The sequence below is a fragment of the Oryza sativa genome, chromosome 1 (genome assembly GCF_034140825.1).
Source record: "Oryza sativa Japonica Group chromosome 1, ASM3414082v1".
Taxonomy (NCBI): Eukaryota; Viridiplantae; Streptophyta; class Magnoliopsida; order Poales; family Poaceae; genus Oryza; species Oryza sativa.
In genome coordinates this window covers 35,567,223-35,590,199 of record NC_089035.1, presented here as the reverse complement: position 1 = coordinate 35,590,199, position 22,977 = coordinate 35,567,223, and the positions used below count along the sequence as shown (strand labels likewise).

General features: G+C 46.9%; 4 protein-coding genes and 1 non-coding gene across 5 annotated transcripts; 2 read left to right on the top strand and 3 right to left on the bottom strand.

Annotated features, from left to right (window-relative positions):
- Positions 1–1,569: 1,569 nt before the first annotated feature.
- On the top strand, positions 1,570–3,362 carry LOC9270590 (trans-cinnamate 4-monooxygenase-like). The gene is given in 5 exon segments (XM_015779908.3): positions 1,570–2,164; positions 2,167–2,431; positions 2,528–2,661; positions 2,738–2,784; positions 2,787–3,362. Coding segments are annotated over 5 exon segments (1,491 nt in total). The 5' UTR covers positions 1,570–1,671; the 3' UTR covers positions 3,339–3,362.
- A 2,635-nt stretch (positions 3,363–5,997) lies between these two features.
- LOC4327606 (uncharacterized) lies at positions 5,998–16,201 on the top strand. Its single transcript, XM_015764898.2, has 21 exons — positions 5,998–6,315; positions 7,446–7,544; positions 8,084–8,235; positions 8,529–8,601; positions 9,156–9,278; positions 9,527–9,635; positions 10,270–10,349; positions 10,530–10,611; positions 10,785–10,924; positions 11,006–11,116; positions 11,219–11,335; positions 11,417–11,506; positions 11,769–11,822; positions 11,927–12,001; positions 12,453–12,528; positions 12,626–12,725; positions 13,267–13,336; positions 13,802–13,875; positions 14,948–15,057; positions 15,243–15,491; positions 15,598–16,201. The coding sequence occupies exons 1-21, from the start codon at positions 6,190–6,192 to the stop codon at positions 15,963–15,965; spliced, it is 2,478 nt and encodes an 825-aa protein (XP_015620384.1). The 5' UTR covers positions 5,998–6,189; the 3' UTR covers positions 15,966–16,201.
- Positions 16,202–16,241: 40 nt separating this feature from the next.
- On the bottom strand, positions 16,242–18,710 carry LOC4327605 (putative pentatricopeptide repeat-containing protein At3g11460, mitochondrial). Its single transcript, XM_015764911.3, has one exon. The coding sequence runs from the start codon at positions 18,687–18,689 to the stop codon at positions 16,749–16,751; it is 1,941 nt and encodes a 646-aa protein (XP_015620397.1). The 5' UTR covers positions 18,690–18,710; the 3' UTR covers positions 16,242–16,748.
- Positions 18,711–19,081: 371 nt separating this feature from the next.
- On the bottom strand, positions 19,082–21,484 carry LOC4327604 (uncharacterized). Its single transcript, XM_015770991.3, has 3 exons — positions 21,195–21,484; positions 20,718–20,908; positions 19,082–20,614 (listed from the first exon to the last, which is right to left on the bottom strand). The coding sequence occupies exons 2-3, from the start codon at positions 20,833–20,835 to the stop codon at positions 19,329–19,331; spliced, it is 1,404 nt and encodes a 467-aa protein (XP_015626477.1). The 5' UTR covers positions 20,836–20,908; positions 21,195–21,484; the 3' UTR covers positions 19,082–19,328.
- A 1,227-nt stretch (positions 21,485–22,711) lies between these two features.
- Positions 22,712–22,785, bottom strand: TRNAI-AAU (transfer RNA isoleucine (anticodon AAU)). Its single transcript has one exon. It is a non-coding gene; the product is annotated as a tRNA-Ile (tRNA).
- Between the last annotated feature and the right edge of the window lie 192 nt (positions 22,786–22,977).

Genomic DNA, 22,977 nt, shown 5'->3' with positions numbered 1-22,977 from the left:
GAGCACCCACGATGGTTATCTATAGGCTCTCTACAAGATATCTATATCAGCATATTTTCCTACTTGAAAGAGATTAAATGAAGAAAGAGAGCAAAGCTATCTACTAACTTAGAGATAGTCTATAGAGAAAAACGAGGCAATGCATTAGAGAGCTATAGATACCCATATAGACATACTATTGAGGTGGTTTACTATTAATCTAATCTATTGCTGAGATGTACATGTTTTATAAAAAGCACATTCCTTTACCATTGCGAGTGCTCTAGAGGACCAACAACTCTAGCCAGAAATATGAAGAGGACTGGACAATGAAGCCTTGCAGGCCACAGGATTTCCACGCACTCGCACACCGTCCACCGTGCGTGTACTGCCGCGCGCTTGCACGCTGCAGCACCACCACCATGGCTCACTCACCTAACGCCGTCACAGTTCACGTCGTTTCTCAAGATCACCAAATGTTATTAGATCATTCATAATGCGCGGACGTGTCGTTGAGCGCTAGGAACGGAATATCCGACGTCACGTCCTCTGTCAGCGTTGCCCCGTAAAGAACACGGAGCCAAAACTGATCACCCATTCTTCGGCCTGACCGAGGGGAAAGGGGCACAGCTCCACGTTGTGGAGGTCGGAGCCTCGCCACTCGTGGCTTTGCGTAGGCGTCCACGCACCTTTTCCCCTCCCGTGCTTTCCTTTCTCTCGTGCAAGAGCGGTGGAAAGGAGAACGAGAACGGCAGGCTGGCAACACAAGATGGCAGTGGAAGCGAGAACAAGCATCGGGAGAGAAGAGGAGCCTACTAGGGTCTGTCTGCCGTCGCCCACCCGCCCGCCGCCGAGGCCACTCAACCACGTTGCCGGCAAGCCGCCAAACCGGTGTCGATTTCTCCGCCAAATCCGCCGCCAAGGCCACTCAACCACGAAAGTTGGCCAGGAGAGGAGGGCCGCCGGTTGGGGAGATGATGAGGAGCGCTGGCCGTGGGAGGAGACGGGGTTGCCGGGTGCACCGCCCCTTCGATCCGTGTCGGTCAAGCTCGCCGACCACGCCACCCGGAGCTCGCTAGCCGCCTGCCTCTCGCCGACCACGCTTGGACTGGTGTCGACATTGGTGGAGAGAGGAGGGGAGGGGGAGAGGGGCGCCGCCGGCGAGATAGCCGAAGCCGGACTGCCGGTGTAGGGAGAGGAAAAGGGAGAGAGGGGGGAGGTGAGGGGGGATTTTATATATTTGTTTTTTTAGATTTTTGGGGTGTTCAGTGTGAATTTTGGACCTCTACACAAATTACGAAAAATATTAGAACTAAAACAAAAAATTTAGGGACTGAAGTATAAAAATTAAAGTCACTTCTAAAGCCACTTACACTGTGACACTGTGAAGGATTAAGATTTTAGACCAGTGATCTTAATTTATGTGGCACTCTGAGCTCCTCAAATGAGAGGGACGCATGAATGGCCTTAGCAACCAACCAATCCTCCGCCACCAAACTCCCCTACCTACCCACAGCCGTCAACTCTTCAACGGCGACTCCCCTATATAACACGCACAGTCGCGTCGCGTCGCGTCGCTCCTCCAGCAACAACGAACCAACGGCTGAGAGTAGAGTACGTGAAGTTAAGTGAAGTGAAGAGACGCTTTGCATTGCAGTTGCCACCGCTTCCCACGCGGCCGTCGTCGTCGCCATGGACCTCCTCTTCGTGGAGAGGCTCCTCGTCGGCCTCCTCGCAGCCGCCGTGGTCGCGATCGCCGTGTCCAAGCTCCGCGGCCGGAAGCTCCGCCTGCCACCCGGCCCCACCCCGGTGCCCGTCTTCGGCAACTGGCTGCAGGTCGGCGACGACCTCAACCACCGCAACCTGGCGGCGCTGGCGCGGAGGTTCGGCGACATCTTCCTCCTCCGGATGGGGCAGCGCAACCTGGTGGTGGTCTCCTCGCCGCCGCTGGCGCGGGAGGTGCTCCACACGCAGGGGGTGGAGTTCGGGTCGCGCACCCGCAACGTGGTGTTCGACATCTTCACCGGCAAGGGGCAGGACATGGTGTTCACCGTGTACGGCGACCACTGGCGAAAGATGCGGCGGATCATGACGGTGCCGTTCTTCACCGGCAAGGTGGTGCAGCGGCACCGCGCCGGGTGGGAGGCCGAGGCCGCGGCCGTGGTGGACGGCCTCCGCGCCGACCCCGCCGCCGCCGCCTGCAGCTCATGATGTACAGCAACGTGTACCGCATCATGTTCGACCGCCGGTTCGAGAGCGCGGACGACCCGCTGTTCCTCCGCCTCAAGGCGCTCAACGGCGAGCGCAGCCGCCTCGCGCAGAGCTTCGAGTACAACTACGGCGACTTCATCCCCATCCTCCGCCCCTTCCTCCGCGGCTACCTCAGGATCTGCGAGGAGGTCAAGGAGACCCGCCTCAAGCTCTTCAAGGACTTCTTCCTCGAGGAGAGGAAGTGAGTACTCCTCCATGAGCGAGACTCCATCAATTAGCCACCAGAAATCCTCTGCTCACGTCGCATGGTGGGTGTTTCTTTCTTGTGTGTGTGCAGGAAGCTAGCGAGCACCAAGGCCATGGACAACAATGGGCTCAAATGCGCCATTGATCACATCCTGGAGGCGCAGCAGAAGGGGGAGATCAACGAGGACAACGTGCTCTACATTGTCGAGAACATCAATGTTGCCGGTACGCGTGCCTCGGTTCAGTTAACAGTTTCTTCTTCTTCTTTTTAATTTATTTTCGTTAACCATGTTGCTTGCAGCGATCGAGACGACGCTGTGGTCGATGGAGTGGGCGATCGCGGAGCTAGGGTGAACCACGGGGAGATCCAGGAGAAGCTGCGCCGGGAGCTGGACACGGTGCTCGGCCCGGGGCGTCAGATCACGGAGCCGGACACGCACAGGCTCCCCTACCTGCAGGCCGTGGTCAAGGAGACGCTCCGGCTGCGCATGGCCATCCCGCTGCTGGTGCCGCACATGAACCTCCGCGACGCCGAGCTCGCCGGGTACGGCATCCCCGCCGAGAGCAAGGTGCTCGTCAACGCGTGGTACCTCGCCAACGACCCCGGGCGGTGGCGGCGGCCGGAGGAGTTCCGGCCGGAGAGGTTCCTCGAGGAGGAGAGGAACGTCGAGGCCAACGGCAACGACTTCAGGTACCTGCCGTCCGGCGCCGGGCGGCGGAGCTGCCCCGGCATCGTCCTCGCGCTGCCCATCCTCGGCGTCACCATCGGCCGCCTCGTCCAGAACTTCGAGCTGCTGCCGCCGCCCGGGAAGGACAGGGTCGACACCACCGAGAAGGGTGGGCAGTTCAGCCTCCACATCCTGAAGCACTCCACCATTGTCGCCAAGCCGAGAGCGTTCTAGAGTGCACACTAACTAGACAGTGAACTGCATCGTCTTCTCTGTTCCTCTAGAAGTATCAACCCCATTGTTTGGTTTACTCGTCGAATAAGCCAAACGATATATATATTTGTAAACTAGAACTAATTTGTGAATAAAATTTTTATATATATGTTATTGGTGATCTAAAAGCAAAGGCTGAAAAATAAACTTCGATAAAAAAAACCCTAAAATCGACTTCAAATTTAAGGTTGAAAATTTAATTTTTGAGTGATAAACATAAACATAAACATAAGTGAAAAGATTATTGCATCGCTAGTTCTCTACAGAAGTTCCATTATCATGTTTCATGTATAAATCTTACCACCATCATCGTCATGTGCTTAATGCCGGGCTAAATTCTTGAAATGATCGTCAGTCAGAAACTTTGAAATGGCCAAACTGAAAAATGGTACTCGTAGAATTTCTTCCGCATAAAACACCTAACTCACTACTGTAATATTTTGTTTCAATTAGTACATTCCCCAACGTTGTAATGGGGGATAAAACGTTGGATCCGCTGGTTACGTACGTACGCTACGTGTGTGGACGCGCGATGGGTGAAAGTGACTGAAGGAGGATGACCCCGTTTTTAAATTACTAGAATTTCCTTCTGTCTTGGAATTCAAATTTCCACGGTCCGCAACACTGGTTTTTTTTTCAGATTCTAGCAAAGCAACTGTGGTTGTGGGCAGTCTGCTTTGGTTGTGATGTTTCAGTTTCTGCTAAACCACTTCTTCTCTTCTGGTTACCCTGACTTCTAAAATGCTTGTGATATGTACTAGTTGCTACATAGAATTTTCATCGATGCCTGACCACATCTGTTAATCATCACATTTCACTGGCCAAATACCCGTGCTTTGCTACATATTAAAACAAATTAATACTGAGGTTTTTGGGATAATTTTGTACCTATGGATGTTATACTGTACATCTGAAATATGATAGAATATATATTTACACGGATTATTTTATAACATTAAAGTACATATGTAATTGGTACTTTCTCCGTCTCTAAATATAAGAGATTTTGGGTAGATGTGACATATCCTAATACTACGAATCTGCACATGTATTCAAAATCCCTTATATTTAGGGACAAAGGGAGTAGATAACATGATGGAGCATGTGGTAAATAAAAAAAAAGTAAATTTCAGAAAACTGCAACTTTAGTGATAAAACTATCAATTTGTTGCAACATTAGCGACATGTTTCAGTTTGCTACAACAATAGCGTGTGAAATTATCACAAACTGTAACTTTTATGTTATATGATGCTACAGTACAAATAGGTGACAACTGAAGCATCATATAGATATTATAATGTACAAATATTGAATATGTAAATACCTGTGCACTTCTGATGTATTTTTAAACCACTTATTCTAAGTTATTTTCAGTTTATTTTTCAAAATATTTAATTATCACTGTAATGAACGCAGTTAATCCGATCATAAATCAATCTCTAGCATGGTCCGATCAAAAGTTTAGACCTTACTAAATTTTTAGATAACAAACCAAACATAATCTAAACATTATAACCATACCACAATATGATAACTCTCGGGAAAAAATATTTATTAAAAAGTTTACCAAAATGTAGTAAGGTCTCAATAAAAATGTATATCAACCTTCCCTAGTCCTTTAGTATTATCAAATTTTAGCAAGTTTTATTTGCCATAAACTAAACATGCCCAATAATTTATCAAGACAAATTGAGTTTTCTAGTAAAATTGTACTTTTACCAAGCTCAAGAGGGGGAGAAGGTTACATTGCAAATTGCAGTACACACAAACACATACTTGAATGTTTGACGTTTAGGATAAGATTCAATCAAAATTTTAAATTTTGATAATTTCTTGAATGTTCAAATGTTCAGGAAAAAAAGAAATAATATATGTGGATTTGCTTCAAACTGTACCATATCATAATATCATAAATCTGTATGTTAGAAATTTAAAGGTTTAATCACATGTTTTTTTTCTAGACATTAAATATTTCTGACAAAAAATACTCCACGATAAGTAATCGAGAGTGGCAGGGACCTAAGAGCAAAGGAAATAGTGGACTAAAAGTCAATTATAAAATTATTATATGAAGGAGAGAGATAAAGGAAAATATTGAGTGTGGGCTCTCAATGCAAGATATGCTGTAAAATAAAATGCATTAAATTCATGGTGAGAGAAAAGAAAAAGGAGAAAAATGAAACTAACCTTATAAATAACTTATTATACATGTTAGCTCTAATGTGAAGTTATAGTTAGTGTTAGCTCTAGTATTAAACTTGCTCTAAACAAGGTTTTCCCTAACTCTTGCACTACCTTTGGTATGCAGTAGCACTGGGATAGAAAAGTTTCCAATTTAATAAGGGCCTCAGACTCAGAGACCTTCATATGCACCCTGCACAGCAAGTTTCTTTGATCAATTTTTTACATCAGGGTGCCTCTATATGTGATACACACGTGCATGGTAAAGTGCAAACTTTGCAATTTGACATGTCAAAACACCCACACATAATCACTTCTTTGCATGCATGAGCTGCCAGCCTGTCCGTCCAATAATCATCAGAGGTAAAATAAAATCATCAGCCAACAAAGGGCAAAAACGCAAATTATTTTTCTCCCCCCGTCTTCCTCGCCTTTCCTGCAGGTAGGCCCCCGCCACCGAGCCCTCTGTTACCTCCCCCCTTCTCCTCCGCTTCACCCGACGCCTCCTCCTGCCCGCCCGGATCTACCTCGGCGCCGCGTCGGCGGGCGGAACCCACCGGCGGCCGCGCGGGGAGGAGGCGATCGAAAAAACCCGAGGGGGGAATCGCGCCGGGATAATCCTAGGGCAGAATGTTCAAGTTCCTCAAGGAGGTGGTCGCGGGATCCGGATCGGGCCTCAAGGACTTCCCCTACACCATCGGCGAGCCCTACGCCTCCGCGTGGGGCTCGTGGACGCACCACCGCGGCACCTCCAAGGTACGCTCTCCTCCCTTCCCCTCACCGCTCGATCGGGGGCGCGGATCGATTTGATAGATCCCCATGAGATGGGGCGGCGGAGATATGCGAGAGCGTGCCGCTGATTCGGTTCGGTGGTGGTAAGCTAGTGAGTGATCCGGGTCAAGCTAAGTTTGAGTTGGAGCTGATCGTGCGCTGATTCTAACGGCGAGTCTGAGTGGGTGCTCCCTGGGTACGGTTTGGAGCTCGTGTTAGGTCGATATTAGCTTGAGTAATACCTCAGGAAGTAGAATTGGTGGGCTCAGTGCTGAGTTTATTTGAGGCTGATCTGGTTTAAGGGAGCCTGTGATTTCTGCCAGATTACTGGGAGTTCGTCATTGCTCACTGCACAGTTGCATGCCATCTGGTAATAGTGAGGACCTTACTGATGTCAGCACTTAGTCATTAGATTTTTTTTTTTGGCTGTGGAATTAGATTATTCGTGAGGTTTCCTTCATGGTTAGTGATGTTATTGATTTCAGTTGGTGGTAATTGAGCATCCAAATAAAAGTTATTTTTGATGTTGTTGCATTGGGATGCTGGAGATTGTGTCAGGTTTTATCTTTTGTTGACTAGTGGGGGCATGCCTTGTGCATGCGTGTTCTGCAAATGGTGCTGTAGATTAGCACACTCTGATGATATATGTGACATTGGAGGCCTCATACTGATGCTTATGTCGATTGGAGATCATGGCTCATTCAACTAGGGATGATCAGATGTCTAATTATGCCTAATGTACCTGTGTTTGGGTGGCTGTTAATGGACTAAAAGACCAATAATCCATTTCTTTTTGGCAGTTATGGATGACCTTTCAGGGTGCAATGATCTAAGTCAAGATGGATTGTATGTAACTTATAGTGGCCTTTGTGTAGTTCAATATAGAGATGTGTAGAACATTCATGCGTCAATTTTACCACCCAGATGGTTGTGATGTGATGTTGATCAAAATTAGGAGGTCTGTTAAGTGTGTTATCTGGTTCCATTTCTTTTTCGCAAGCTTTGATTTATTTGCGCAGCATACTCTTTTCCCCCAAATGATTACATATTGCATTAATTTTACAACATATGTATATGATGCTATCAACATAATTGTTGCCTTGTCTTTTCTGCAGGATGATGGGTCGCCCGTGTCAATCTTTTCTCTGTCAGGGAGCAATCCTCAGGACAGGCACTTGGTTGCTGGTCGGAATGGTGTTAAGAGATTACGAACAGTAAGTTACTAATGTTGATCTTAAATATTTGTAATGTCTACTTGTACTGCAAGTGTCTTATTTTAACAGATGAGAATGGAGTCTATGGTGATATACTATTGAGTTCTAGAAGGGTACAACAAAAACAAGGAAAAAAATCTGCACAGAGAAGATTCAATAATGGTGGCATTATATCATGCCATATTGGCATTTTTTTAAAACCAAAGGCCCTTTGACCCAGCTTTATAAGAAAGCCAAAAGGTTCTTGCAACAATAGATTTTGGTTTTTGCTGGGATTTCCAGCTTACATTAAAGAGTAGGCAGGAAATTCCATCTGGGCATTAGCCATTAGGTACGAGGTTATGCATGCCGGTCCACTTTTTTGGCATCTCGCATTAAATTTTCTCAGTGACTTGCTTCTAGTGGACATCTTTACTTAAATATCACTTTGTAGTGCAATTGAGTTTTGCTTTTGTCATCGGTTTCATTGGACTTCTTTACTCTCAATATGACACCTGCTAAGTTAGTTCAGTGTTATTGACCTGCTGCACTTATTGCAGGTGCGTCATCCAAACATTTTATCCTTTCTTCACAGTACTGAAGCAGAAGTTCCTGATGGACCTGCCATGAAGCATACAATTTATATTGTAACAGAGCCTGTTACGCCACTTTCAGAAAAGCTTAAGGAACTGAACCTGGGAGGCACACAGAGGTATTATGAGCTTCCCCTATCCTTTGGTGTTTAACATTATGACATATATATTTGTGCAGATATGGAGTACGGTTGCTGCTTAATTTAGTGTGAGCAATATGTTTTTTTTGCTTAATAGTCTAGAACTATTGGGGCTAATCAATTCTAGTGCACTAGTCTTGTCAGAGTTGGCAGTTTGCATGTTTACTGCACCATATTGCCAGTAGCTATTTCTCGAGAGCAAAATTTCATATTGCTCAGTTTTTGTTTACAATCATATTTATTCTCACTATTGCTGATAAATTATGGGCCAGAGATGAGTACTTTGCTTGGGGTCTTCACCAGATATCAAAAGCTGTGAGCTTTCTCAACAACGACTGCAAGCTTGTAAGCCCTCCCCCCCCCTCTCTCTCTCTCTCACACACACACACACTCTCTCTCTCTCTCTCTCTCTCTCTCTCAAACGGAGTACAATCGCATAATGCAAGCTGTTGATGTGGCTACTACTTATCTCACAGAACTTTTCAATTTCCATCACAACAAAATTATTTCTGGTGGGCATAATTTGCTCATTTTTAAAATTTTAAAAATATCAATTTATATTTAGTATAAGTTACCCTTGGAATTAGATTGCACAACCAAATTATCGTCAGGATCTTCTTGTTTACATGCCAAATTCTTTTTTATCCAGATGAGAAAAGTATCACAATCAGCCAGCTTATACTGTGTCATTTCTTCTTGACCATTTGATTTCAGAATTTGTACTTGTATAACTTTGTTGATATGATGTTTTACTCTTATTTTGTTAATGGCGGATAATGAACAATAGTCAATATAAATGCATGTTCTTATTTGTGCAAAGTCATGTAATGACACACGAAAACAATGTATGTTGGAAGTTCTTTGGTCATAAAATTTGAAATTGTCATCATCAATTTCAGGTTCACGGGAATGTATGCGTGACGAGCGTAGTTGTTACTCAAACTCTAGATTGGAAGCTTCATGCTTTTGATGTTCTTTCTGAATTTGATGCTAACAACGAAGCCTCTAATAGCCCCATGTTGGTATGGTCTCTTAATCACAGTCCCGCACCTTTATATATAGATATAGAACTATTACAACTCTCTTTTGGACATGTTTGGTGAATGTACTGAAACAAATGCTTTTACACCGTGCTTGTCATGTTATCGTATGTCGAGTTTCCATTGTTTCTAGAAAGTAAGAATTGGTACTCTTTAATATCAGGGAAATTCAACATGATAGAGGGAGATATATACCATACTTCTTTTTACATACTTATGTTCCTTTGCAGCAATTTGAATGGTTAGTTGGAACACAATATAAGCCAATGGAGCTAACAAAGTCAGATTGGGTGTCAATTAGGAAATCACCTCCATGGGCAATTGATTCCTGGGGACTGGGTAAGCAGAGCTAACTCCTTTTCCTTCATTACATTCTTGTTTGATTGTTCTGTTTCCATAATTTTACAATTCGGAAACTGTTCAACAGTTCCTTGTCGGATGTGCACTCGGCATTATTGTACTTTAATTGCAAAAGTTGTTTATTTTCTTTAAATGGATATCTCTCTATGGGCCTGTATCGTAGTTTCAAATCTTTTATGGTAAATACTATAAAGTTTTGCACTATAGACCAGGTCAAGATCGACCAAGAAAAGACATGTCTAGAGTCAAATTAATAAACTATGGTTACCTGAATTCCTTTGTTATTTGCATTTTGCTTTTGTTTGCTTTGCTGCATATAGACTCTCTTTAATATTATTTCCAGAATGATGAAATATTGATAATAAATGGCACCCAGCGGAGGATATATTTTTCGAATTAGAGAATCCATTGTTTGTAATCAACAAGAAAAAAAATGGGAAAGTAAGACAATCTAAAGGCAAAACACACAGAGAATAGTCATATGTTACTAAGCTGAATCTCTTTCACATAATCACATTCAAGGAGCACCTGAAAGTTTCTTATAGCAGTATTTAACAGTAAAAATGGTTTTTAGACTCATCTCCAAAAATATTGATCTCTGGACTCATTGCAGGGTGTTTAATTTATGAGCTCTTTTCTGGTGCAAAGCTAACCAGGACAGAGGACCTTCGGAACACTGCTTCAATCCCAAAGGTTAGTTTGCACGATCATGGTCCTGAATCTGTCTCTATTTAGCTATTGATTTTTTTTGTTGGTAATTTTTGTATTGCTTCTCCACTGTTTGAAGTCTGTAATGTAGAGCATTATGCTGACTAATCTATACATTGTTCATGCGTATCATAAAGTTGTTGGTTTCCTTCTATTTTGCTGCAGTCTTTACTTCCAGATTACCAGAGGCTCTTGAGTTCTGCCCCTTCTCGTAGAATGAACCCTTCTAAACTTATTGACAACAGTGGTAAGTTCAACATATTTTTCTCTCATCATTTCAGGAATTACTTTTTGTATTTCGACACTTATTACATCGACGCCCATAACCTTCTACTTTTGCTCTTAATGCTGTAATTCTATGTCAATTATTTGGATTACTTTAAATAAGCTGCAGTGACAATTGTGGTTCTTCATTTTCAGAGTTTTTCCAGAACAAGTTAGTAGAGACCATACAGTTCATGGAAGTTCTTAACTTAAAGGACAGTGTTGAGAAAGATAGCTTTTTCCGTAAACTACCGAACATAGCTGAGCAGCTTCCTCGTGAGATAGTCCTGAAAAAGGTAATGTTCAAGTCATGAATAGAACCCATTATTCCCCCGGTTCTTGTTTATATGCTTATCGGTTGGTTACTCTGTCAATAGTTGCTCCCTGTGCTGGCATCTGCTCTTGAGTTTGGTTCAGCTGCTGCACCAGCCTTGGTTGTATTGTTGAAGATGGGTTCCTGGCTTCCAGCTGACCAATTTAGTGCAAAGGTTTGACTTCATTTCTTTCGTTTTCACCCAATATTCGTTAGTCATTCCAGTAAATGTGTGTTACGATGTTATAACACAAGTTAAAACCACTGGCATTTTCAGGTTTTGCCTACAATTGTGAAGCTTTTTGCCTCTAATGACCGAGCTATCCGAGTTAGCCTTTTGCAGCACATAGATCAGTTTGGGGAGTCATTGACAGCTCAAACTGTTGATGAGCAAGTATGCTATCATTTCCTGTATGGACATCTGCATGTGTTTCTGGAATGTTGATGCTTGACAGGATAAATATCTCTAATGCAGGTTTTCCCCCATGTTGCCACTGGGTTCTCTGATACTTCTGCTTTTCTTCGTGAACTGACCTTGAAGTCTATGCTTGTATTGGCACCCAAAGTAAGACCCTCCCAACCCTCTGCATGATCAACATTTGCACCCCGAACAAAATCCTTGTGGATGTCTTTCATTTTTACTGATTGTGCTGTGTTAACAGTTTTCTTTTTAAAAAGTGTTCTAAATTTATCTATCGCTCTCTCTGGTTGTGTGCACAGCGGGCTTTTAAAGAAAAAAAAATCCTGGGATTGCAAATTTCTGTGGTATTATTTTTTCAGGAAGATTATTGCTTCTTTATGACTAATTCACCAATCTGTTACTGTAGTTATCTCAGCGTACGATTTCAGGATCTCTCTTGAAGTATCTATCTAAGCTCCAGGTGATGTTCTGTTCTAACTGAAATGCCTCAGATGGACTCAGTTTGACATGTGAAGGTATACAATTTAGTTAAAAGTAAAAAAAATCATTGTTATCTGTGTTCAGGTTGATGAAGAACCTGCGATCAGGACAAACACTACAATTCTTCTTGGAAATATTGCAAACTACATGAATGATGGGGTATGTCCTTTTTATTGCTTTTTTACTAATTTTCCTTGAAATTTCACTGTAGCAAGCTGACTTTAAGATAGGTAGCCAGTATATCTGGATTTCTGACCAGCAAGTTTCTCAATTATTTAAAATCCACATGTTTTTTGTACCATTTATCTCCATGGTCTGTGATAAACTTTGTTAAAAACTGGCTGGTTACTGGAGATTACTGATCATAGTGATCCTGGCTAGTATAAGGCCAAGGAAATGCATAAATGCATGATAGTAAAGAAAGAAAGACAAGAGGAAATAATAATCACCTGAAAATTACTAGAAAATATGTTTTTGAGTTTTGACCCAAAGAAAGCAACACAAATATATCCTGGAGTTCTCCATTCCCTTGCCTAGATATCGAGTTCATTTTCTGTTTGTACTAAATAAGTAAATAGTCATTCCTAACAATGTTTGGCTATTTTGACAGACTAGGAAAAGGGTATTGATCAACGCATTTACTGTCCGTGCATTACGTGATACCTTCCCCCCTGCTCGAGCAGCTGGTACATTGCCCTGTAGAGTTGTTCTGTTTTACTACTTACAATGCTATATCGTACTAATTATTGACAAGTAAGTATTGCTTTACCATTTGTCTGGCAGGCATCATGGCGCTAAGTGTCACTAGTTCATACTATGAAATGACAGAGATTGCAACTCGTATTCTGCCTAACGTTGTTGTCCTCACATTTGATCCAGATAGGTATAACATACAGCATTTAGCTCTCAGTCTCTACTTTCTCATTGTTGCTTGTTGTAACAAGCAATTAAAGGCTCAGAGATCTGTTAGTTTGATAGAATAGATTATTGTCTCACTAACCACTAGTAGTTATATCCAAGTAAAATTCAAATGGTTGGTACCCTTTCCAACATGAATCATAGCACCATTGCTCAATGTTTTGCATATGCTAGTAGCTATCAGTCTGATTTGACTTTTTTTCTTAGAAGCAAGCTTTGCTTATTAACTTTCTGGCCTAACTGTCATTGCACGATTCATTAGCATATGGTTTCCAGAACTAAGACATCTTTGTGCATTAGATGTACCCATGCACAATTGATCGAAAAAATGTCCTGTATGGATATATTATAAAAGTTGATATGGATTGAAATATGAAGTTTAACAGACAAGACAGTTAAAACTAACATGGGAGATTTTTGCATTGACAATACTACTTTCTTTAAGTTATAACTGTACGATGCATCTTATTTTGGTCTTTCAACTAAGGCATCCAATGGTTTTGTAGTGATGTGAGGACCAAGGCTTTCCAGGCTACTGATCAATTCTTGCAAATAGCAAAACAACATCATGAAAAGGTATGCACATTTAGTCATACAGTTTATTTGCTTATAATATATCCACTATTCTGGACCGTTTGTTACACTACTGGTTTGCTCTAGATGGCATGCTAACACAATGCATGTGTGTTATGACCATAATATGTTGGTAGATAACTTACTGTCACTGTAAAATATCTTTTGTTTTTCATTTTCTTTTGCTACTAATTGTATCATAGGTTTTAGATATGCCATTACTTTTATCCGGTTGTCATTTCTCCACTAGTTTAGAAATGCCAGACGACTTCCAATGGTTTTGGCTGTTAGAACAATGTCAAAAGTCTGAAAAAATACCTCCTCTGGCACATAGAGCTATACCCCACATCCTTTTTGCAACACTAGTCTAAATACTCCAATCTGTGTTCATATATTTTTCATGGCTTTGGCACTGTACACTTGTTGCTTCAATTTATTGACATAGCTTCATACTTACACTTATTGTAGCTTACTATGGGAGACAACAGCGCAGCCGAAGCTACTGGTATCCAGTTAAAGCCTGGAAATGCTGGTTTACTTGGGTATGTTGCCTATGTTCCAATCACTATATGCTTGTTTCATTTCTTGATATTGGAGCCTCATAGATTTATAGGCTATCCTCTATCTTACATGTCAATAGAAATAAATATTTCTTTAAGTTGATTGTCTTGATTTGATCCAGTCGTTTTTCTAATTACTATTTGAATACTGGGACAATTATAGTGAAGTTTCTCATCCTATCACTAATACATTTGGCTGCCTCGTATAGGATGTGCATATGGCCAGCCTTATATAATAAATGGCTTGGTAACCTCTCTAATACTCCCTCCGTACTCGTAAAGGAAGTCGTTTTGGACAGCGACACGGTCTCCAAAACACAACTTTGACCTCTTGTTTCTATAAAAATATTTATTGAAAAGTGATATATGTATACTTCTATGAAAGTATTTTTCAAGACAAATCTATTCATATAATTTTTACATTTTCAAACTCAACAACTTGAGAGTTATTCATGATTTATATTCCCAAGGTTTGACTTAAACATTGTCCTAAACGACTTCCTTTACAAGTACGGAGGGAGCATTTGATAATAATAAATAGGAAGCTCCTTCTCTAAGAATATCCCTTCCTGCGTCATAGATTTGTATCTTTAGGTCACAGTACAACATTTTTTTATGCTTCTCTCTTACACATGCTGATGCTTTATAGACATTTATGCTACCTTCCTTTTTTATGACTATTTTTCATAATGTCTTGTCCTAAGTTCTGATGCTTCGTTTACAAGCAAATAGAATCTGTTATGTATGATCCTGAGGTCCATGGTTGTCACCGGCCATTGTTCTTGTTGAACACCAAGTTTTGGAGGGGCCAATTTGTCAAATATTCTGTGCTGTGCTGTGGGATCCCATTTCATGGGCCCTGTAATGTAGGTTTTTCTCTAGTCAGTATATACAAAAGAAGAAAAGAAAATTGTAGGTAAATTCGTTTCTAGTTAGCCATCAGCCAAAGGAATTCATAATTTGTTTACGTGTGTGGAAGTCATCTTATGCTTTTGCAGTTTATTATGATCCTGTATGCAATTGAATTACTTATTAGAAACATATCCATGTACAGGTGGGCTATGAGTTCTCTTACTCAGAAGGGAAAAGGTTCTGACCATGGTCCGGTTTCTAGTGCAAATGCTAGCAACTCTCAAATTTCAGCAACCTCCAGTGTCACATCAGGTATTAGACTTTTTTTCAAATTGCTCTAATCATGAGTATTAAGCTCAGTTTTCATCACTAGATAGGGATCACGGGCTATAAATGAAAGAGGAAAAATGTAAATATCTTAAAAGAGGATTAACAAAGTATATGACGTGTTACAGTTGAATGTGAGCTCTTATCATTTGTCAATTCTACTGTCACAGATAATAGATCTTCCACCGTAGCATATGCACCATCCACTTCTAGCTCTCTTGATCAAACTGCACCAGCATCAGCAAGGTCCTCGGTGGATGGGTGGGGTGAAATTGAAAACGATAATACTCAGGAAGAGAATGGTAGTGATAAAGAAGGATGGGATGATGTAGATCCGTTTGACGAGAAGCCTCCACCATCTCTTCTCTCTAACATACAGGCTGCTCAGAAACGTCCTGTGGCGCAACCAAAACAACCAGGTAGGCTTTGTTTTTGTTACTGTATCTGTTATATACACATATTTGCTAAAAGAGCTGAAAATAATGCCATTACTTTCTTTTATTTATTCAAATTTGTCAACTGTAGTATCAAATTCGTCAAGATTAAATCAACCAAAGGTGCCCAAACCAGAAGAGGATCCTCTATGGGGTTCTATAGCTGCTCCAGCACCCAAAAATGCATCGAAGTCTTCAGACATCAAACCTTCAACGTCGCACAATGATGACGATGACCTCTGGGGTTCGATAGCTGCACCTCCACCGAAATCAGCTGGGAAGCCCTTGAAGCCACCAGCAGCAGCAAACAGTGACGATTTATGGGGTGCCATCGCTGCACCCCCACCATCAACCAAAGCTAGACCTCTAGCTTCATCAGGTAGGGGTCGAGGAACAAAGCCAGCTCAGCCAAAGCTTGGCGCACAAAGAATAGGCAGGACGTCTTCAACTGGGATGTGAAGCGCCATCGTCATACAAGTGTTGTACAAGGATGAATTTTTCTTTTCTTTTTTTTTCTTTCGCTTTCTGTCGAGAATATTCCCATTTTGTAAACTAGCCCAATCATTTATATGGACATGATTATGCCCAATGTATTATTTCACAATTGTGTATTACGATAGCTTCAGGATATATGTACATCACAGGAGTGACCTTCAATTGTTTTCATCAATATATTGGTTTTGCCTTTTGTTCTATCTCCAGTTCGCTATCCCAGTTGTGTTGGGGCCTTGGGGGTGGAACAGATAAAGCAGTTTCTACAGTTCTCTCTGCTATTAAATTATCGAGCTTAAAGTCATTCTTTATCAAATGTTTATGCTATCGGCAGCCATGTGCCCATGTCCATCCTGCACAAAGAACCTGACAACACTTAGCTAACGGCACACGACTGCACGAGATCATTGTTAGATCAGGGGGCGTGTAAAAAATGCAAAATTTCAGGCCTTTGTTTTGATTTTTTTTTTTGTCTCCTCTACCGATCGGAATTGTTCCATCGGCTTGCGCTTCCAGCCTAAACTCCGGTTCTGAGTGACAGTTCGCCGAACGTCTTCCTGCTCACTCTCGAGATCGGACGGCACTGGTTCGACGGCTTCTCTGTCTTGCTGTTCAACGGTTTGCCGGTAGCCAACATCACGTTCCGCGGCAGATCTCAACCAGCTTGTATTCCCATTTGTCTTTCCTTCACCAGGCACACCAAAGTTTGAGTTCCCATTTGTGTTTCCTTCACCAGGCACACCAAATTCTTCACCAGTAGTCTCTGCAGGAGCAGGCCCCATTCTCGAAGCGATGGAACCGGCTCGCGTCCCTGACGAGAAACGCTCTATTTGTCAACTCCGAGATCGTCTTCAGAAACGAGTGGCAGTCCCCGCACACCCGCAGGTTCTTGATCACCACGATCTCACTTCCCGCCTCCGTGTTCAGCAACCCGAACGCCACCGCCAGCTTCTCGCTGTGGAACCCCACCAATGGCACGGCCGCCGCCTCCGCTACCGCCTTCTCAGCGCGCTCCTCAACCACATCGCCACCCGTCTTCTCCTTCACCATCCGCTCCAGCTCGACCACGAGCTCGTAGATCCTCCTCGCCTGCGGGTGCGAGTGGTCGTCGGCCATGAACAGGTGGACCTTCCCCTTGTGCTCGACGTAGCTACACCCGGGCTCCTTCCTGAGCCCGCGCCGCCTCATCGCCGCCCGCACCTTCGCCACGCCGTCGAGCTGCCCGGCGTCGGCGTAGATGTTCGCCATGAGCACGTAGTACCCCACGTTGGCCGGCTCGAGGCTGACGACGCGCTCGAAGGCCTCTTCTCCCATCTCCACGTTCTTGTGTATCTTGCAGGCTCCGAGCAGCGCGCCCCAGACCGCGCCGTCGGCCGCCATCGGCATCGACGCGATGAGCTCCCGTGCTTCGTCGAGACGGCCGGCTCGTCCGAGGAGGTCCACCATGCAGGTGTAGTGCTCCAGTTTGGGCCGGAGGCAGTAATCGCGCTCCATTGTTGAGAAGTACTTGCGCCCTTCGTCGTACATGCCGGCGTGGCTGCACGCCGACAGAAGGCCGACCATGGCCACGCTGTCCGGCGCGGTTGCTTCCGACACCATCGTCTCGAAGAGGTCGACGGCGATGTCGCCCTGTCCGTGCATGCCGTACCCGATGATCAGCGTCGTCCACGAGACGACGCTCCTCTCGGGCATTTCGTCGAACAGCTCCTGCGCCTGGGCCAAGCTGCCGCAGCGCGCGTGGAAGTTGATGAGCGCGTTGCAGAGCGGCAGGTTGTCGCGGAAGCCCGGGATTGTATCCCGCACGTACCGCTCGACGTCAAGGCCCACGCGGCGCGCGCCGGTGTGCGCGCAGGAGGAGAGGACGCCGACGAGCGTCACGGCGTCCGGTTCCACCCCGCCGCCTTCCGGGCCACGCATGCGCCGGTACAGCTCGACGGCCTCCACGGCGAGGCCGTTCTGCGCGTGGGCGGAGATCACCGCGTTCCACGACACGAGGTCGCGGGAGGCCCGCGGCATCTCCTCGAAAACCTGGCGGGCAAGGGAGGCGCCGCCGCCGCCGCCGCGCGCGTAGACAGACACGAGGCAGTTGGCCACGGAAGTGTTCGCGGCGAGCCCCGATCGCGCCGCGAGGGCGTGGAGCTGCGGCACGATGCCCAGGGGAGCAACGGGGACGAGCGCCAGCAGCGTGACGGCGTCGAAGCGGACGCCGGCGGCCACGCGCATGCGGCGGAAGAGGGAGAAGCAGCCGGCCGGGACCCCGTGGAGCGCGCACCCGGAGATGAGGGAGTTGAACGCGGTGCGCGCCGTGGCGGGCGGCGTGGACGCGAGGGGCAATTCGTCGAGGAGCTGGCGGGCGAGCGGGAGGAGGCGGAGGCGGGAGTAGGAGGAGAGCAGCGCGGAGAGGAGGTAGGCGTCGGAGGACGGGAGGAGGCCGCGCTTGGCCGCGAGCGCGTGTATCTGGGCGACGCCCGAGGCGAGATGCAGCTTGGCGCAGGAGATCACCGCCGCCGGGAGCGCCAGGGCGTGCGGCGGCGGCGAGGGGTCGCCGTGGCGGAGGAGGGCAAGGGCCTCCCTGTGCCGGCCGAGGCGCGTCAGGGTGCGCACCCGCGCGCTCCATGGCTCGAGGGAGTCGTCGCCGCCGGCGACGGCGGCGGGGGAGGCTGGTGCGGAGGTGGAAGGCTCGGTGGCCATTGCCGCCCAAGAGAGCGAGACGCAGACGCCACGGGTCCGCGACCTTGGAGAAGCAGGCGCGCTTGCGCGGGCCCAACGAATCACATTTCGGCCCAATTAAAATTACCGCAACCCCGTGCCTCACTTTCGTCAAATTCCTGGCCCATTTGGCAGAGAATGACACAACAACAACCCGATCCTTGATTGTTCTGAATAGATATGGTAGATTATCTGATTATTATGTGTGACATTGAAGTATAAGCAAATTAATTAAATACTATTACAAAGTAAAAAGCCTGTTTCAAAATGTTTTCTAAGAACTTATATATACACACGAACGTACTTTAGGTGATTTAGGAACTTGGGAAGCATATGCTCCTGATGATCTATAATAGTATGTACATGGTGAAATGTGATAGGGTTAACTGGATCTGCGCCAAATGTGATAGAGAGTACAGCTGTACATTTTGAACCAACACAAAAAATCGCCATGTTAACACCATACAATTGTATGAATCAAACAAACACACTGAAACACACACAAAAAGAATGAAGAATCGTTTACAATTTTTACAATGCAATTGTGTATCAAAATTGCAATGCCATCTGATAAAAAGGACAGGGAATTAAAAAAAAAATCAAATCAAAAGAATGCTCAGCTCAGTGTTGCTCTCCGTACCGCCGGCTCCGGAAAACCGAGCTCACCGTGCTGTACCCGAGCATGCGGTGGAGCGGCCCTTCGGCCGGCGACGCCGGCCATCGCTGGTCGCCGCTCAGGTTGCTCCTCGCGGACGCGTGCTCCTCCCCCGCGTCGTCGTCATCCAGCCGGCGAACGGCGGGCTGCGGCGCGGAGAATATCTTCTTGGGCCGGTCCGTCGAGCCGCTCGCCGCCGCCGCCGCCGCCGCCGGCAGCTTGATGGACAGCGTCTCCCCGCATCCGCCGCACTCCAGCCTGGCCGCCCTGTTCGCCGACACGGCGGCCGGCAGCTGCAGTATCTCCGAGCACTTGTCGCAGACGACGAACGGCGTGCCGCCCAGCACAGCGCGGCAGTGGTGCTTCCGCCCCGCCGCCCTGGCCCGGTCGCCGCCCGGGCGGCTGCTCGACGCCGACGAGGAGGAGGAGGTGCTCCTGTCCCGGCGCAGGCCGTCCCTGGGCAGCGCCTGCACGAGCTGCGACTCGAGGCGGCGCATGAGGCGGGAGTTGCGCCGCGTGACTGCTGCTGCGTACGCGCCGCCGCCGCCGCCGCTGCCGCCGGTGGCGGCGTCGTTGCAGGACGCGCTCTTCGGGGGCATTCCGGCTTGTTGCAGGTGCGCGTCGACGCCGTACGGCTGCTCGACGGCGGCGATGACCCTCCGGAGGTTGTCCAGCGCCTGCAGCAGGTCCCTCTGGAACGCCGGGTCCGTCAGCGGCGACCTCGCCGCGCCGGACGGTTCGTACACCGACGACGACCCCATCGACGACGACGACACGCCGGACGGTTGGTATCCCGACGACCCCATCGACGACGACGACGCCTCCAGTTCCTGGGAGGTCAGCGGCGACGCCCGGCGGCGGTAGCTCGCGGCGGCAGACGTCGGGACGTCGTTGTCCGAACCATAGCTCGATCCATCGTCCCTGAACGCACCCATGTCGCCGCTCATCGGCCGCCTGGTTCTCCGCGACGTCGGCCGGAGTTCGCTGACGCGGCTGTGCATCGGCGAGCCACCTCTCTCTTCCCCCGATTGCTCGCCGCTTCTTGAACCAGCCCTAACGCTGCCCCGATCAAATGCTGCGTAGGGAGCCGAGCTGGTCCGCACCGGAGGCTGCTCGCCGCCGCCGTATGCGACGGAGGACGTGCGGCTCAGCGTGTCCGGGTCGTCGGAGAACACGGAGGCGGTGTCGGCGGAGAGGATCTCGAGCTGGGAGAGCGCGTACTCGGCGTCGTCCGTCGGCTCCGGGTTCTTGCCTGCTCAAGCCAACGATCGAACACCTCGTCAGGTACTCAGGAACACACCCGCGCCGGCAATGGCCGACGGCGCCGGGAAGAATCGTGCGGCGTGCGTGCGTACCTCGGATGGGCGTGCGGCACTTGCTGCAGTAGTAGATGATGGCGTTGGGGTCCTGGTAGATCATGGCGCGGCAGTAGGGGCACCGCCCGAACCGCCTCTTCACCTGCTCGCTCTCCATGCTCGCCGGCGACCGGCGACGTCGCCGATGCTACGACGCCGTCGACGCGCCCGCGCCCACGCCCACGTTTGCCCTGCAAAGAGACGATAGCTTCAAGATTTGTCATCCATGAACTTAATCCCCATGCTTCTTCTGCGTTCTACAGTTTTGCAGCGCTATGTGTCCATGTTCGATTGGTGAATCTACTGAACTTATCAAACTCATTTGCATCTAGAATTCAAGATGGTTATCCCCTAATCTCCTCCCTAACCTACATTCCTACCTGGCTAATTCAAGAACATGAGCAAGAACTCCTAGGCAGAAATTGCAAAGAACCGAGTCATACAAGACCACAGAAACGAACAGATTAACTAACTTACCTAGATCAGATGCCAAAACTCTCAAAGCTCTTCCCGAATTCTTCACCTACTCATCAACACGATCACACGAATTCCCCCAAACCCAAGCTCTTCCGAAACGTGAAGCAACAGGCGAAAGCGAGCGAGGCGATCGATCCGTGGAAGAAGAACAAGAGCAGAAAAGGTCTCTTCCTTTCTGGAGACAGCAACGAGCCAAGCAAGCAAAAAGAATAGGATTTTAGTATGCGGAAGACGTGTGCCGAGCCGAGCGCTCAGCGCCTCAGCTGAGCACACATACACACCGCTTTTTCAGAGGAAGCGTTTGGTGATTATACTACGTAATAGAAATCCTTGGAATCAAAACGAGTCGGGAGCGTGTGGGTGTGCTCGGATTGCTGCTTCCAAACCGCCGTTGACTCGAGAGAAAACTGAAATGATGGAGAGTAGCGGCGGTTGGCTGCACGAGCATTGAAGGCCAAAGAGGAGACCCGGTCCTGCTTCCCCCTGTGCAGAGTTGCTTTTCTATTAATTTTCGTGTGTTTTTTCTCTGGCTGTCACTTCGCCTGAGACGCTGTCACGGTTAGCAAATTCGCCCACTCTGCTTACGACGTGAATTCTACGCGTTTGGGCTCAGGCTGTTCTAGAAGCTTCCAATCTTCACCTGTCGCTGGCCTTGTTATAAAGTCTGCACAGTAATTTTCTGCTGGGTGAACAATGCAGTGGCATGTGGTGAGATACGTGTGCCACTGGCAAAAACGAAAAAAAAAAGTTCAGGAATCAGCAGCTGAGCCGTCTCGATCTGAGCAAGAGCAAGGCGTTGACGTTGAGGGGGAGGAGGACCAGGCGATGCAGGTCGCCGTCGGGGTTTAACCAGCCCGAGCAGCCTGAGACCGCGTCGCTCGCGTCCCTGCTGCCATACGCGGTGCCATTGGTTTGGACGTTTTCTCTGCTCTTTTCTTGTAGGAGAGGAGAAACGCATGGGGAAGCGTTCAAACATCGTCGAAATTCGAAATTCGAGAGAAGAGGGTGTTGAGGATTTGGTACGTGAGAATGCACGTGTCTGGGGAGAATTTACTATTTGCCACCCTCTCAAAATGCCAGTGCCCAAATGCCACTCTCCCAAAATTTCATTCCCAAATACCACCCGGGCCCACATGTCAGCCTCACTCATCATTGGGTCCCGCATCACTTTTGTTTGAATATCATTGGGTCCCGCATCACTTTTGTTTGAATGGAGAGTGAGGCTGACATGTGGGCCCGGGTGGTATTTGGGAATGAAATTTTGGAAGAGTGGCATTTGGGCACTGGCATTTTGAGAGGGTGGCAAATAGTAAATTCTCCCTCCACTGTACGTACGGGGGGGGGGGGGGGGGATGGTCTCTGCTCGTGTAATCGTGTCAACTGCCTCGAGGTCAACTCGTGATCGAGCTCGACTGTTGCTTTTTGTATTGTCTAGTAGTTGGCTCGTCCTTTTGGCTGTTTGTGTTTCTGCTCATGATTAATGGCGCTGCTGAGTGAGTGAGTACAAAAGAAAAAGGTGGCCCATGCAGGTCTCGAACCTGCGACCTTCGCGTTATTAGCACGACGCTCTAACCAGCTGAGCTAATAGGCCACCAGGTTAAGATAACCTATTATTATATATTTGAACCTACAAGAGCAGCGGAGTACAACTTTCCAACGAAGGTTAGGGGCCCTTGAATCAAAGCAATTATGGAGAAATTTCATAGGATTAAAATCCTACAGGAAATTTTTCTATGTAGCTCTTTGATTTTAAGGATTGAAGTTTTCCAAATCCTACAAAATT

What these genes read in the sequence shown, in the direction of transcription:
- LOC4327606 (XM_015764898.2), top strand. Translation starts at nt 6,190, where the DNA reads ATGTTCAAGTTCCTCAAGGAGGTGGTCGCGGGATCCGGATCGGGCCTC. An exon ending in GTGAGATAGTCCTGAAAAAG is followed by an intron (nt 10,925 to 11,005) that starts GTAATGTTCAAG and finishes CTCTGTCAATAG; the next exon opens with TTGCTCCCTGTGCTGGCATC. An exon ending in GGAAATGCTGGTTTACTTGG is followed by an intron (nt 13,876 to 14,947) that starts GTATGTTGCCTA and finishes ATCCATGTACAG; the next exon opens with GTGGGCTATGAGTTCTCTTA.
- LOC4327605 (XM_015764911.3), bottom strand. Translation starts at nt 18,689, where the DNA reads ATGGCCACCGAGCCTTCCACCTCCGCACCAGCCTCCCCCGCCGCCGTC.
- LOC4327604 (XM_015770991.3), bottom strand. Translation starts at nt 20,835, where the DNA reads ATGGAGAGCGAGCAGGTGAAGAGGCGGTTCGGGCGGTGCCCCTACTGC. An exon ending in GTGCCGCACGCCCATCCGAG is followed by an intron (nt 20,615 to 20,717) that starts GTACGCACGCAC and finishes TGGCTTGAGCAG; the next exon opens with GCAAGAACCCGGAGCCGACG.